Below are 16,523 nucleotides of genomic sequence, written 5' to 3' on the forward strand. Positions count from 1 at the left end.
TGCTGTTTTCATTCATCCTTCCATTAACTCAACAAATAGTTAGTGATTTTTACATGGCAGGCATGGAAATAGAATTGTGAAATATTATAATAGAGACCTTTGCCACCTCATGACCTCCAGCTTTTCCACTTCAAGTCCATGCTCATAGAGCTTTTGGCCAAAAACTGCATTTGCTCAGTTCATTCTTCAGCTTAAATGTCTGTTTTGCACACAAAGCTATTTACATTTTGTTTCATTTTATTTTTTAGCTTCATCTCCTGTCAGAACCCCCCACTTACATTTATCTGAAATCCCATCCAAATGAAACCATCTATTGTTTTTCAGACATAAAGATTCTTTTTCCTTCCTGCCTCTGCACTGTTGGTGCTTTCGTTTAGAATTTCCTTCTCCAGTCCTGAACCCTTTTGGTTCAGTCAACAACTACTGTTCTTTCAAATTCCATCTCTAATTGTTCACTTCTGGGCTGAACATTTTCCAGTTTTCCAGAAGCCTGATTACTTCGTTCTCCTTTGAACTGATGGTACAGCACTCTATTTATACCATTATATTAATAGAAATTACCACTGCATTTAACTTATCTCCATGGCTCCCTCTGCCCTACTGTAAACTCTTCTTGAGTAGGCACTGTCATTCATTTTTGTATCTTAGGATGGTGTATAATAAGTTGTCAAATAACGTTTATTAAATAAATGAAATGTAAGCATACAAAAATCATCATTTTAGTATAATTTTGATATATTCATGTTTTTGTTTAGAGAAATTATTCTAATAGTGACATCATGTCTCATTAAATGCACTTTTCTAAAACCTCGCCAGACATTAGTATTTACTGAAATGTGAAATTAGCACAGTGTGGATTTTTAATCTTTAGTTTACATCATAGCTGGTTTTAATTAAAGTTTTGGTCTCTAAAGTGAAAAAAAAAATCAGCAGGCATTCTTTTTCATTTAGACTAAACAGAGGGAAGAGAATGATCACAGCAACACTCTCTAAAAGCAAAGGAATTCTGGAGGTAACTACCTCATTTGCTGTATACTTCGTTTGTTGTTAATTCCAGGATTTGCCAGCTAAACATGCTTGCTAAACAACTGTTCTGTTTCTCTAATTTTCTCTCATTCTGTGTTCTCTCACTCTCTTTTATCCCTACAACTCTACACTTCTGCCTCTCAACATGTGTCAAGACAGACCAGCTTCATATTTAACTTCTTTTCAACCAAACCAATGTTCAGGCATTTTTTATTCTATTTTTGTGATCAGTCTAAGATAAATCTAACTCATCAGAGGCAACACTTATTAGAACACTGATGTTATTGATGTGTATTTCCATCTTACATTTCTTGAATGATGATATTGTTCAGAAAAATATGTCTGCAACTGAATTCACTTTAGCTAGGATGACCAGACATCATGCGTCCCACTAATTTTCATCAGAATGATGAAATGAACAATATGATTGAAGGTCAAGTGGGCATAGAATTCATCTGACTGATCTAGTGTAAGCACAACATTTTGAAAATTGCTTTTGTTTGAAAATTGCTTTCTTTCTGCCTTGGTGTACATGAGTATACTTTTAAGGAATCATCTTCGTGAATTTGAACATTCGTTTTGAAAAAAATGCATGATGTAGACGGTTTTAATTTTAGCTGTAAAATAAGAAAGAAAAAGAAAAAAATTTGGATAGACTATATTTTATTACTTTTCATTAGATCATCTTTTAAAACTGTCTTTATTATTTAAATAATTCTATTAATATAGGAATGCAATATTTTTTAAGCAAGTCAGAAAACTAACTCTGCCTGAGGCAACCCTATAATTAAAGTGAAAGAAGATAATATCCCCGTTTTTCTGTCTTTACATTTGCCTTTATGTTAGCAATACTAATAAACCTCACATGTTTAGGGTGAAAAATTGATTTGAGCCTTTCTGCATTTACTGCTGTGTTTTTTCTCCCACCCCCTGCCCCTAAGGATTTGTAAGTTTAATTTGCCATCGATTCTTTAATGATTATGGCAGCTACACTAGAGAAACTAGTGTTTATCTTCATCATGCCCTGTGGATATAACATTAGGTTTATTTTTATACATAGCTGCTTTTTCATCATTTTGATAACATAGTCTAGCCAGCAGTTGACAACCATCTTACTGTTTTATTGATTTTATATTTTAATCTTGAAAAGCGTTTATGAATTCTAAGAATGCACTATATTAAAAATATCTAATCCAAAAGTCATACAATTACTGCCTTAAACCATGTTACAGTGCTGGCTTTAACATGCTGAACAGATATCAAAGATTAAGTAGAACTTTTAATGATTATTAGTTTGACTCTTTTCAGGCTTCATCTAGTACTTTATTTGAAGATGTCAATCGGTATTTTGAATACTTCACACGCAGGGTTATAAAAGCCATCTTATACTTCAGATTCTCATTTTGTAGCGATAAAATAATTACTTATCCTTTCTTTGTGATGACTGTCCTAAGATGATAATACAGTAAAATCTAAAGTACACAGAATATGTCTCCCAGCCCTGAATACCAGCACCTGCTCTGGTGGAGGTGGCAGGGGAGTGAAGTGGATTGTGAGAGTCCTTGGTTGTAAATAGATTTAGTCCTGGCTTTCTCGAATGCTGGTTGTGCCAGCAGTGAAGTTGTCACTTGAATAGGCTCAGGACCTCTAGTTAGCTAGGATGTTGCAGGCAGTGGAATTAGCTGTCGTTTTCTCCTTCCTGGAAACAGGGTTGTTTTGTTATGAGTTGCTGCAATGGCCTGAGTTTGTTGGCCTCCTGCCAGGAGGAGGTTCTTTCAAGAGAGCACCAGCTGAGGTTGTAGTAGGGGGATCTATGCTTGCCCCAAAATCTCAGGTGATGGAGGGGCCATAGAGCTCCTAAGAGTTTGTGTCTTCTGTATTGAGCTACCAGGGCTGGTAGTGAGGGTTAGGCAGGTTTGGGCTCAGACTCTCCTTGGGCGAGTCTTGCTGCAGCCACTGTGTGGTGGGGGAGGTGGTAAAAATGAAATAAAATAAATTAAATAGTAAAGTACACAGAATAGGATGGTAAGATTTATTTTTGCTGATATTTGTTATTACTTTTTAAAGTTTTTTTCATAATTGATTAGCAATCAATTACATTGCAATGTCTTTAAACACAGTGAAACGTACAAGACAACCAGAAGTTGAAATTTCTGGAAGTCTAGGAGTATAGCATAACGTGAGCTCTATTTGCCAAAATGCTACTTTTCCTGAATTTGGTGTAGGTTGAAGGATAAGATTCTAAAAGGATGCGTGCTTCGGATTACTTATTTTTTTCTCTGTATTATGAATCAATAACATATCTGTCTACATGAGACTAGTAGATGTACTATTTTAAGTGTACTTACAGATTATGTTTTAAAGAATGTCTTTGACTCTTTATCTGACCTCAATCAGGTACTTAAGTACAATGTGGACATAGAATAAGAATCTCAAATTACCACATTTGTGATATACAGCCTAAGGTTTATCACTATTCCCTGAGTTTCTTCAAAGTGTGTTTAAAATTTTCTGTATCCTGAAAGTGTGATGAGAATTAATTAGTCTTTCATGAAATGAACGGAAGCTTAATTGGAAATAAGGCCCATGATCTGTCCAAATAAAACGGCTGTGATTCATAATGTAGCTGTGCCTACATATAAGGAATCTTTAAGAAATGAGGTGACAAATTAGAGAATCTTGCAAATATCCTTACTTCTGCAACTCATGCTAAACTCTGTTGCCCAATTTTCAAGATATGTCTTTGCCTTGTCATCACTCCTATACTTTCTTTTCATATATTTTATTCTCAGTCTTAATTTTGAACTTATTTTCCAACAGTCTTTTCTTACTAGTTGCCTTTCTTGCCTCATTTTGTAAACCAAATCCAAGTATATAAGTGAAGTCAGAAAGTTAGTACTGATGCTTTCAGTCAAAGATGTAATAGTTTGGAGTTTAGCATAATTTAAATAGACTAAAGGTATAGCATTTGCCTGTTTCTATGAGGAAAGAGTTTCCTAAATACATGTGAAGTACTTAAGCTACATGTAATATAAACAAATTGTAGGCTTTTTAATATATGAAAAATAGTAGAATGTTTTAATTAATTCAGATTTAAAACTGTGCTTTATGTACTCTATTTTTATGTGTACGCCATTTTAAAATAATATACTTTTTATAGGAGGTTTGAAGTACTCGAAGTTAAAAAGAGTTTGATAGTAATTTGTCCAGTTTGCCTCGTCTATTTGAAAGCATTAATCCTGCATTTTTAGAAGGTATTATACCCTTTTAGCTTTTTAAATTTCAAGTGAAACGCATGAAAGGCACTTCCAACTAAACAGAAGCAGTAGCAAATTATCAGTAGAGTTAACTATTGACTCATACACACATTATTATCTACAGAACTCTAGAGTAGGTATAGATTAGTCAATCATTTATAATACACACACACACGTGCATGCACACACACACACACACACACTTCTTATTAACTTTTCCATTTCCTAGCTTTAGATTTTGGAAATAGCATGACATATGTATTTTTTTAACTTTTGGTGTTCTTGTTTCTCAACAAACTGTTGCCTTTCTTTTGCAATATAGTTAATGTTTATTTCTACTTTTTTCCCCACAAGTTAGACTTGTATGTAAGAGTCTCTTCACCATACATACTATAATATGCTAAGAATCATCTACATGCTTTCCTTTATCTGAAGTCACTTTAATCTCCAAGTTATAAAATGTGTGCTGAGCTTCATCTTCCCATATGCCATTAACCACTGACAAGAAAAAGCCTGGAATTTAGTCTTGCATTCAATACCTTCTAATTCGCTGACATTTTGCAATTGTTGTGAGAAACATAGTGGAGTTGGTTCCAATCTACTGTATTTGCTGTGTATTTTCTTGCAGACGAGTTACTTAAAGATTCTGAACTTGCATCCTCCTATGAAAGATAATATATTATGACTTATTTTCCTAATAATAATTAATACATCATACATCAATAGATTAATACATAGGTAAACTGTGAAGTGCTACACATACATCACATATTATTTATTTTTACCTTTACACAAAAGCCTTCCATGTAACCTCAGTTAGGTACACATCACACATACCCTCATTGAATAGCTTTACCCAATACTGGACTTGTGCAACTTCAACAGACCCTTTAGAGCCTAGCTCAAGCCTGATCCTCTTGCCACCTTGACTACTTCCTCGTGTCACCAACCTAATGCCTTTTACTTTTGTCATTCATGTGTAATGAATTATTTACTCCTCTGACATGAAGATAGTATATTTATTTCACACATATTTGACTTTCCACTGCCTGGCACAGAGCTCTCCATAGATTAGCTGTTCAAAAATATTTATTATTCATGTATTTATAACGCTCCTAAAACCTAAACTTTGCATTCTTAGTTTTCACAAAACTCTAGAACATTACAAAGATTGATGTAAATAGAGATGGATTTTGGGTGATTGATTTTCCTTCATGAGCTCTATGACTACAGTCCTATTTGGGTAGACCAAGCTGTAGTCTATCTCATATGTAAAGAGGAAGAATATCTGCTTTACCAATGTGTAGATTGCTGAGTGATTCATCTGTTACATGCAAAATCCACAATGAGGCTGACCTTTTCTTGTTGTTTATCTCACAAAGACAGGCAACCTTCAGGCATAGCAATTTACTCTACAAGCCATGGTTATTCTCTTTATTAAGACTAGGACAGAGCTCGTGCTTGTAATCCCAACACTTCCGGAGGCCAAATCAGGAGGATCTTGAGGCCAAAAGTTCGAGACCATCTTGGGCAACATTTTTTTTTGTATCTACAAAAAAAAAAAAAAAAGTAAAAAGAAAAAGAGAAGAAAGCCAAGTGTGGTGGTGCACACCTGTAGTCCTAGCTGCTTAGGAGGCTGAGACACGTCCCAGGAGGATCTCAGAGGCACTGGAGTTAAAGGTTGCAACCTAGTTCGGTTTTGCAGAGCACTTTTTCTTTTTACCTGGAAATGAAGACAAAAGAGAGTAGGGTGACTTAAAGGAAAACCAATTTTGGCTCATAACAAGGAAAACCTTTAACAGTTACTGTCCTTCCAAATATGTAAGAAAAGAAGAGAGCCACCTAGGCTGAAGAGTTTCAGAAGAGGAAATAGGTGTCGTGCACTGATAAATTTAGGAAATATAGGTGTTCTCTTATGTAATACGAAATTCGTGCTCAAAGAAATGTTTTTGACTTTGTTGAAATATGCATTAACCTAAATTAATTATATATGAAACTTTTTTTACTTTCTAAGAAATTTTATTAATAATCCATGGAACAAGATTCTCCTAAAATATATTTTGAAACGTTTCTTTGAGAAAATCACCCTCCTATTAGCAGGGGATGGATCAGCATATTAGTAATTATATTACTTGAAAATAAACATTAGCAACACGTGCATATGAACAGCATATGTATATAACATATTAGTTTTTACAATTAAGACCCCTGTGGAAAGGATCTGTATCTTGATTGTGGTGGAGTCTGCATGGTTCTATACATTTGTCAAAATTGAACTGCACCCTTAAAATGAGATTATCTTATAAATATATTACCTTTCAATAAAGTTCATTAAAATAATCCAAGCCTCTAATTTCTTGCAAATTAGACCTAAGCCAATACTATTCTAATATGAAGCAATGTGCAAATACAAATACACAATTGGTTCTGTCATTACCCTGGAGGAATTTCACTGGATGCTATTTGAAGCTGGTGATAATGTTGGTATCAATATTAGTAGATATCAGGAAATAGAGCAGGCATTTTTATAAGCAGTCTACACACATCTCACCCAATGATGTGGCTATTATTCTTCTTCACATTTTACACTTCAGAAAGATGAGACTAAGAGAGTTTAAATTGTTTGATGTAAGTCAAACAATTATCTGAGTGGTGAGCTAGGATTCGCAGTGGAACAATTTGAATCTACATTCTATGATTCTAAAACACTGGTTATATTACTTCCATACACATAACTTACAAGTAAATTATAATTTTAGACATTTAAATTACCCTAAACAAGTTGGTAATCACATGTTTTCATAAAGGTATGTTGTAAATCTTTGTCTTTTCTCATATAGTGTTAGTTTTCTTAATTCAAAGCCATATGTATATATATTCTTAGTATTTTAAAAATAGGCACTTTATGTACACATCCATGGGAAACATGTTCATATGGTATTCAAAAGTGTTGTGCTTTTTCTTGTTGGATTAACTATTTTTAATACTGAAAGAACATACAAATACGGTTATATCACATTCTTCACTGAAATCAATTATCTTATTGATAATATGTCAAAAGGTGTGGTTTTAAGGGTTAGTGTGGTTTAAGGGTTAGTGTGTTTGCTAATAAGGTTATATCCTAACTTAGGGGACTTTCATCTTGAGAGGATTCTTAAAGACCAAAAATTCAAGGTATTGAGAAATAATGGATCATTTGAACTTTATTAAAATTGAAAATTTCTACTCTGTGAAAGACACTGTCGAGAAAAATAAGACAAGCCACACTCTGGAAGAAAATATTTGCAAAAGACATATCTGATAAAATGGTGTTATTCAAAACATACAATAAAAGTAAACAAAACAAAACAAAAGGCCAGGTGCAGTGACTCATACCTGTAATCCCAGCAGTTTGGGAGGCCAAAGCGGGCAGATCCCTTGTGTTCAGGAGTTCAAGATCAGCCTGGGCAACATGGTAAAATCCTGTCTCTACAAAAAAATACAAAAAAAATTAGCTAGGTGTTGTGGTACACTTCTGTTGTCCCAGCTACTTGGGAGGCTGAGTTGGGAGGATTACTTGATCCTGGGAGGTGGAGGTTGCCGTGAGCCAAGATAGCACCACTGTACTCAAGTCTGGGTGACAGAGCAAGACACTATCTCAAAAAACAAAAGCAAGCAAAAAAAAAAAAAATTCTTAAACTCAACAATGAGAAAAAAGACTTAACAAATACCTCACCAAAGATGATTATGAGATGATAAATAAGCCACTAAAAGATGTTTCACATCATATGCCAACAAGGACATGTAAATTTAAAACACTACATACTGTTGCATGCCTACTAGAATGGCCAAAACCTAGAACACTGACACCACCAGCTACTAGCAAGAATGTTGAACAGCAAGAAATCTTACCCGTTACTAGCGGAAAGACAAATGCTGTAACAACTTTGAAAGACAATTTGACAGTTTCTTGCAATAATAAGCATTGTCTTACCATATAATTGAACAATCACACTATTTATTATTTACCCAGATGTGTTTAAAACTTATCTCCACACAAAAACCTGCAAATGGATATTTATTCCAGCTTTATTCATAATTGCCACAATTTGGAAGAAATCAAGATGTCCTTCAATAGGTAAATGGATAAATAAACCATGGTACGTCCAGGCAATAGAATGTCATTCAGTGCTGAAAAGACATTAGCTATCAAGACACGAAAAGAAAAAACCACGGAGGAAACTTAAATTTATATTAATTACTAAGCGAAAGACGTATGTAGCCAATTTTAAAAGGCTGCATACTCTATGTTTATGCCTATATGACATTCCAAGAAAGGCAGAACTGTGGAGATAACAAAGAGATCAGCAGTTTCTTGGGGCTCGGAAGGGGGAGGGATGAACAGATGAAGCACAAAGGATTTTTAGGGCAGTGAAACTATTCTGTATGATACTATGATGTTTGATATGTGTCATATACATTTGTTCAAACCCATAAAATGCACAACACCAAGAGTAAACCTAAATGTAAACTATGGACTTTGGGTGATAATGGTGTGTCAATGCAGGTTGATCAATTGTAACAAATGCATCATTCTGGTGGGGGTTGCCAATGGGAGAGGCTGTGCAAGGGCAGGGAGTGGAATAGTGTCAGGGAATGGAATAGTGTCAGGGAAGGAAGTGAATGAGAAATCTCTGTACCTTCCACTCAATTTTTCTCTAAACCCAAAGCTACTGTAAAAAGTAAAATCTATTAAAAGCAAACCAAAACTTCAAAGTACTGAAATGATAAGTGTACAATAGCTAATAATGCAATTCCCATTTCTGATTCATAATTTCTGATTTGTGGGTACTACCTTAAAAATCATATTATGTTTTTAGCCACTTACTACATAAATTCACAGAACTAGTCCTAGATCATGAAAATTTATTCGAGGAATATTAATCATAATACCTTACAGATATTTGAAATAATATCTGCCTGTTGAATAATATAACTTGGAGGAATTCAATTATAGTAAGTGTTTGTACTTTCAGGTTTATTTTCTTGTAATTATTGCATTCTTTTTAAGGTGAAAATGTGCGTGTTTGATTAGGCTCTTTATTTTATCAATAGCTGCCTGCTACAAACAAGCTATATATCACTATTAATAAATGACAATTAAAATGTAATTAGCCACAGAAACAAAAATCTCATTTTCAATTAATGTACTATAAAATATCATTTAACAAATATAATCCTGCTAAATTTTTAAGTAATAAGCGAGTTCTAAATAGCCTTGAGATTCATACGTGTTTTTATTTACATCAAGAGCTAAGATACAACTGCTTATACGCATTTAAGAAACCAGAGGTCTAGTGTGTTTTCCAAACAGGACTCTATGTCTAGGACACTCAGTAATGAATTAGAGAGAAGAGGAATCTGAGAAACTCCTTAGGCAAGCAGAAACCAAGAAGATAGGGCAACTATTATATCAAAAGCCAGCCAAGCAGAAATGACCAGTACACAATATACTTATACATTTTCTCTGGAGGAACAAATCATTTATACTTCACTGAGAAATGTGATCATAAGCCAAAACATTCAATGGATAACTCTGTAAAAGAGCTTTTGAACAAACTAATAACTGCATAGTATGGATTAAAGAGTAAAAATATTAATCTAGTTTATAATGTAGTTACATAATGTCAGTGGTGAGTGATATACTAGGGTAAGGAGAGTTACGAGAACATTAACCCCAAGACAAATGAGTGGGGCAATAAATATGAAACCACAGTAACCAAGCGTGTTTTCTGAGGCCAGTTTCTAGCTCAGATCAAAGTTGCTTACAGAAAATTTTAGAGAGGGGAAATAATCTCCAGATATCTCAAGTAAAGTCAGGTGATTATAGCTGTCTGGCAAGAGGATTAGACAGCTTTGCTAGGGGAAAACTTAGCAATTAACTCTGCATTGATAAGTCATACAATCAGGACAGCTGAACTCAAATAGACAAATTAAAATAGCTATGTCCAGTTAACCTACAGTAATAAATTAGTAATCTTTTTTTTCAATTTGTTATTCTGAGTGTCACAAAAATAACTGTTAGAACTTCATTGGGGTGGGCAAATTACTTTTTATATAGTACTAGATTTGTTTATCTATTTTTGACTAAATAGTAAAAATACTGTTAAAAGATTAAGTCTTTCCACTTCCCAACTCTCAAATCTAAAATTTGCCAAGTACTGCCAAGTATACTTGTCTGTTCCTACCAGAGTTATCTTCTAAATTATTTAGATCATTTTATAATCTATTATTAAAATCTCAGTGGCTCCTCATTACCTACATTACTTGCCCCATTTTATTTTTTAAGTTCCCTATCACATTACATACTGGCAAACCCCATCATCCAGCCAAACAACTACTCTCCTTATAGTAGCCTAAATATGTCATTATGTCATGGAATAGATCTGTATCTACCTGTCTATCATCTATCTACCAATCTATGATAAAATTGATATATAAATAAATATACCATGAAATTTATGTATATATATACCATCTTACTTTGAAAATTTATATTGTAATCTCTAAATAGTATTGTTTTATTTTATACTTATCGGATATTATCTCATATCTAAAAATGCCACTTCTTCCATATAACTTGGTCAATTCTCCCTGGCAAAATTAATTAACCAGTCACCTGCATATATTTTTGTAGCTTTGTGCTGTCATTTGTTATTATCTCTTAAAAAGTTCCCAAATATTATAAGCTTTGTTTTTTTACAGGGATACTATGTTATGTTTCTCTGTCATATTCAGAATAGACCAGTTAGTAATTTTTAAAATCTGTTTGTGAATTCACATAATTAAACTGGCCTCAAGGTGTTTATGCACCTGGGTGAAAAGCAAGTATTTTTTCTGCTATATCACCAAAGCAGCATAATGCTTGACTCATTATAAATTGTTTGTAAATATTTGTTTAATGAATGATTAATTTCAGAGTTTTCTAAATATGATGAGAGTGTTCCAACTAAATTGGTGGGAAATCAAAGTAAAAATCACTTATCTGGCATCCTCTAAAGAATAGAGAAAACCAAGGAATCATTGATGATTAATATCTAACTTGAAAATGAGTTTTCAAAATTAATAAATACTACATTTGTTTGAAATGTGTATCATGAAATGTATCTGTACAATTCATATTCATTTTAGTGATGTAATAATTTTGTTTCATTATTTCAAAAAATGGCATTTCAAATCTATTTGAACTGCAGTGTTTCACAAAATAATTGTTTCTCAACATAGCTAACCATTACAAAATAATTTTTTTTTATCTCCCCAGATAACACATTATCTATCACTGGCTGGGTGTAATGCAAGGAAGGGACAAAGATGAAATGGAAACATGTTCCTTTTTTGGTCATAATATCACTCCTCAGCTTATCCCCAAATCACCTGTTTCTGGCCCAGCTTATTCCAGGTAAGTGCTGTGCATTTGTTTCATCAATACTTAACCAGTATTCCTTCTTTGCTTTAAATTCACTTTTTATTGTGTGTGTTGCAAATCAAATTTGTTCATTTTCTTTGGAACTTGTAAGTCTGTGTGAATGTCTTCCCGAGTATGAGTGCTGATCAATATCAGGGGTCAAATTATTATTCTTGAACAGAGAGCACTTTATTAATTCCCAAGAGAAACAGAACATCGAGAAAAAGTCACTGCGCTGAAACGTGTAAGGAGTGTTATATTAACTAAGTGAATTAGAGTGGCAGAAGAAAAATTACAGTAGGGAAAAGATGTGTAACACACAGAGGAAAGCTAAGCCACAATGCATGTCGGTACCATAGAAAAGGGACATCAAAAAAGTGAAACATTGAAAACTGACATTTCTTAGAGTAGTAACATGTTAATTAACAGGCTGAACAATGTAAGAATAAAAGTGTAACATGCCGCTGTGTTGGTACCATAGTTACCACTGTTTTGGGTGAAGTTGGAAACCTATCTCCTTGAAGTCATAATTTTATTAATGGTATAGAATAGCATTTCTTTAAAATGCTTTACTGATACTGTTTCAATAGGGATTAATTAGATCCAATGTATGGTAGCAGAAAATACAAAAATATATTGATGTACTAATCAAAATATAATTTTAAGTTTCCTCTTAGATAAGACAGAAAAAATTGAAGTTAATTTGAATACATCTAATATGTCAAAATTTAGCCATGTTATTCGTGAAAGAATAACATACCATGTTTTGTTAGACCACACCATGAAACTTTGTTTTTATTTATGTTGTGGTCATATTTATTTTGATATTCAGCAACTATATGTAGCTTGTCATGTTCATCCACACAAAATCAAAGGTTTCAAAAAATCCTGGTGCTTCACTTGTGCCCTGCGCTGGGTTAAGATGGACATTTCGAACTAGAAGATAAGGGAGTTGTAAACAAAAAAATGATTTATATATCTGTTAAAAACATTTTCATATGATTGAAGGTCACAGAAACTTTAATTAAGTCTGTTGTAAGCAAATACATTTAGTGATTTGTATCAAATTAGGTTAGCCCACTAAAATTACTACATCTTTTTATTTTTAGCCTGTTCCTACATTCCCTTCTCTTGCTACGACTCTGTTGAGTATTAAGATTAGTGTATGAACCAAAGAAAACATCATACATTTCTTAAATATATGGAAAAGGCAAATATAGGTACAAAGTAATTCACTGTTTTGTAAATTGTCAGAATAAAGAGGATATGAAAGTGTTTTTAAAACTACAACTATAGATAAACACAGATACGGATACAGCTTAGGTATCATTCCCCTTAAACTGTATGGCCAGCTAATAACTCCTCCTATGGGTCAACAAATTTAGTCCGTGATGTAGTTATTGAGCAAGAAATCAAAGTTCAAAATTGTTAAGTGAGGTTTGAACCGCCTGTGTCTATCTAGTGGAAGAAGGAATGCGTGTATGAATATATATGGTGGGAAGGTACAAGGTTTATCTAGGGAATAGAAAATGTTACCTTTTTTATTCAAAAGGATATTGCATAATTTTTAGAGAAGAAAAATCAACTTGAACACTTCTGGGCAAAAGCTGTCACACCTCTGTGATTACTATTTTACATGCAAATACTTGTAAATCTACAGTATATTACTTCATTGTCTAACTTAATGTGTAGATTGGTTACAAAGGTGATAGTTTGGTTATCAGTTAGTTAAAAAATTCACCACACAAATTGATTACTCAGGGCCCATTCTGGTGCAACACTTTCTTAAAAAGAAATAAGGGTAACCTCAAATGGGATGCATACAGTTAGATGCCTTTTTTTTCAGGACTACAGAGTTCAAGAAACATTTCAAAGTAATTTACCTGTCAAAAGAAATATGCTGTTAGCTTTTCAAGAAGAACACCCGCAGAGTGGAAGTCATTTTCATAACTGCCTCCATCTAGGGGCACTGGCTTCAGGCTAGGGAGAAAATCTATGGAAAGAACTCACTGGCCTTAGAGTGTCCCCTCCTTTCATTAATCTCAGAATGAAGAGAAGTCTGGATTCTTCTCTTTGGTTTTCTAGCTTTAATATGTTCATTAGAGACCTTGGATCTGGATTGAATTTGAGCATATCTATGAGGAAGCAAAAACCGGATTAGCTTTGAAGGCAAAATGTTAGTGTCTTTTTTTCAAAAAAAAAAAAGCAATTTCTTATTCAACTGATTTATTTCCACTCTTTCTCTTAAGAAAAAAAAGTCTCCTTCATCAGAAATGTGTTTCTAATAATAAACAATCAGGTAAAGATATCAGACAAATTAAAAAAATGTAACATGCTTCTAAAAAAAAAGGAGAATTTTATATTCTGTAGTACTTGACTCTGAGTTATCATCAGCCAAGGTGTCTACCGGGACAAGATTTCTCAGGGTGCAAAAGAAAAGAGCAATTAAAACATTGGCTCACTGCGGGTTATTTTATTACCACAACAATAAAATGTCTTCACTTCAAGCTGTGGCTAGGTTACTTGGTGTAAGTAAATATTAAAATATTTGAATGTAATGTCTGGAACTGATGGGTCGCCCAGCTCAATTTTTTTTTTCATTTTTGATTTTGTCTCCCTGTATGATACATTTTTATAACTGCTATTATGTTTCATAACATTGCATATGAAATGGTTGGTATATGAGAAGGCAAACAAATTACTCGTATATAGTAAATCAAGAAATACTCTTATTGTTGAAAATAAATTGGTTTAGAGAAAAGAAATAATTCAGAAATAGATTCTAAGAATAACTGGCCTTTGCCAGCCATTTGAATTGTTGCTTTCATTGCATGTTGAGCCCATTAAAACCCACCTCTTTTTTATTAAAACCACTGGTAGATGTTTTTCATGTTAATTTACTTCATCTCTAATTGACAAATGAAATATATTCTTAAACCACGTGAGGTTATCTCTTGAGGCATGCCGGATCTGGACTATGCCACGCCTTGACTTAATTTCTGCTAGGAAAGGAATCTGACAGATACCAATCTTTACATTTTAAGCATCTACCTTTTATTGCCACAGATGTCAGGAAGACAATGAAAGGCAAATGTAAAATGATATGTTATTAAAGCATATATTTCACATATAATGGAATTTAATTAAAAAATTTAAAAAACCTCTATGGTAAAAAAATAAAGTTGAATTCTAGGTTTATATTGCAATATTTTAAATGAAAATACATGGAGAAAAACCCACAAGGTTGTATTTCTATTTGAATAAATCAGACAGGCCACTTTGAAGTTCAGCATGATTTATCTTTTCCTCTCCATACTCTAAATGTGCAGCAGTGTTGTCCTTCATTAAAGATGCAGGTGCTGACTGGGTTATTTCCTTGTCCCTGACTCATGTCAACAAGCCTCGAGTGTGAAATTTTCTGAAATGATTTACTGCTTATCTGCGCCACCCATCCATCGACCACCACTTCAGTATCTTGCTGTTATACCCCCCAAAGATAATTGAAAAGAGCTGTTAACTGGGTCTGAATCATCCATACATAAATTATAAATTGTGAAAAAAAATTTCTTATGCAAAATTTTAAAAATTACAATGAATATACATACAACTCCCATATATTTCTAAGTTTTGTTTTTGTTTTAGTTTTCATATGCTCAATACATTTTGAATAGACGAGGATTTATATCAGATTTTTAAAAATCTCCTTTGAAGTGTGAAAACAAATTGAAAGTAAATAAATTCCAGAAATCTAAATGTGAAAGAATCTTTAGGAATTTCTTTTGGGATACTTTATTTAACAAGTAATGTTGCATGCATGCTTCTTACAAAGTTTATGATCCACGGGTATGTCTTTTTTCCAATATTTGTGATTAGTTTCTATGGCAAAGAAACATATATTAGGAAAATATATGTCATTTAAAACTTGTAGAGATTGCTTGTTCGTAGGCAACAGTTTAATTTTTAACTGCACTATTTAGAAAGTAGTCAATTATTTTGAAAAACATAAAAAGTTACCATTATAATATCACATTTAGTGTAAAAGTACTTAAACACACTTAACTCTTAAATTATGCATTGATAGGGGTATTATACACAAAAGTAATTTGATTTTACATGCTACTTGACAGATTTGTCTGACTAGAGAGTTGTCTCTCAACACATTTTCCATGATTTATTTTTTCAGAAGCATCTGAGATGCTTCTTAAAAATAAAGATTCTTTCTCAGCAAACTATCGCAAGGACAAAAAACCAAACACCACATGTTCTCACTCACAGGTGGGGTGGGAATTGAGCAATGAGAACACATGGACACAGGAAGGGGAACATCACACACCGGGGCCTGTTGTGGGGTGGGGGGAGGGGGGAGGGACAGCATTAGGAGATATACCTAATGTTAAATGACGAGTTAATGGGTGCAGCACACCAACATGGCACATGTTTATATATGTAACGATCCTGCATGTTGTGCACATGTACCCTAAAACTTGAAGTATAATTTTAAAAATTAAGAAAAATAAAGATTCCTAGGGCCCATGGCAGAATCACTGAAATCAAGAGTTTGGGCAGCTCTGCAAGTATCTACAAATTATCTAACAGGCAGAAAATTAGAGAAGCTCTGCTTTAGACATTTGAGTTGATTTTATTTTAATGTTGAGTACACTTCAAGAATATTTATTCTCTGAGGACAGATTTCCATGAGAAAGGGAAAAAGTTATTTGGAGATATTTGTTTTCTGTATTGCAAGGATTTGGAGGAGCAGATTTGATGCCACTAGTGGTTTATTTTGCTTTGGTTTT

At 33.4% G+C, this 16,523-nt stretch overlaps 1 protein-coding gene across 3 annotated transcripts in view; it reads left to right on the plus strand.

Moving 5' to 3' along the window:
• ROBO1 (roundabout guidance receptor 1) overlaps positions 1–16,523 on the plus strand; it is a 1,209,916-nt gene that overhangs the window by 180,349 nt on the left and 1,013,044 nt on the right. For all 3 annotated transcript variants that reach the window (XM_055259183.2, XM_055259184.2, XM_063630535.1), the window contains one exon: positions 11,584–11,721. In XM_055259183.2, the coding sequence (XP_055115158.2) occupies positions 11,634–11,721 (88 nt within the window). In that variant the 5' untranslated portion in view covers positions 11,584–11,633. The remainder of the gene's footprint in view (positions 1–11,583; positions 11,722–16,523) is intronic.

The sequence above is a fragment of the Symphalangus syndactylus genome, chromosome 21, assembly GCF_028878055.3.
Source record: "Symphalangus syndactylus isolate Jambi chromosome 21, NHGRI_mSymSyn1-v2.1_pri, whole genome shotgun sequence".
Taxonomy (NCBI): Eukaryota; Metazoa; Chordata; class Mammalia; order Primates; family Hylobatidae; genus Symphalangus; species Symphalangus syndactylus.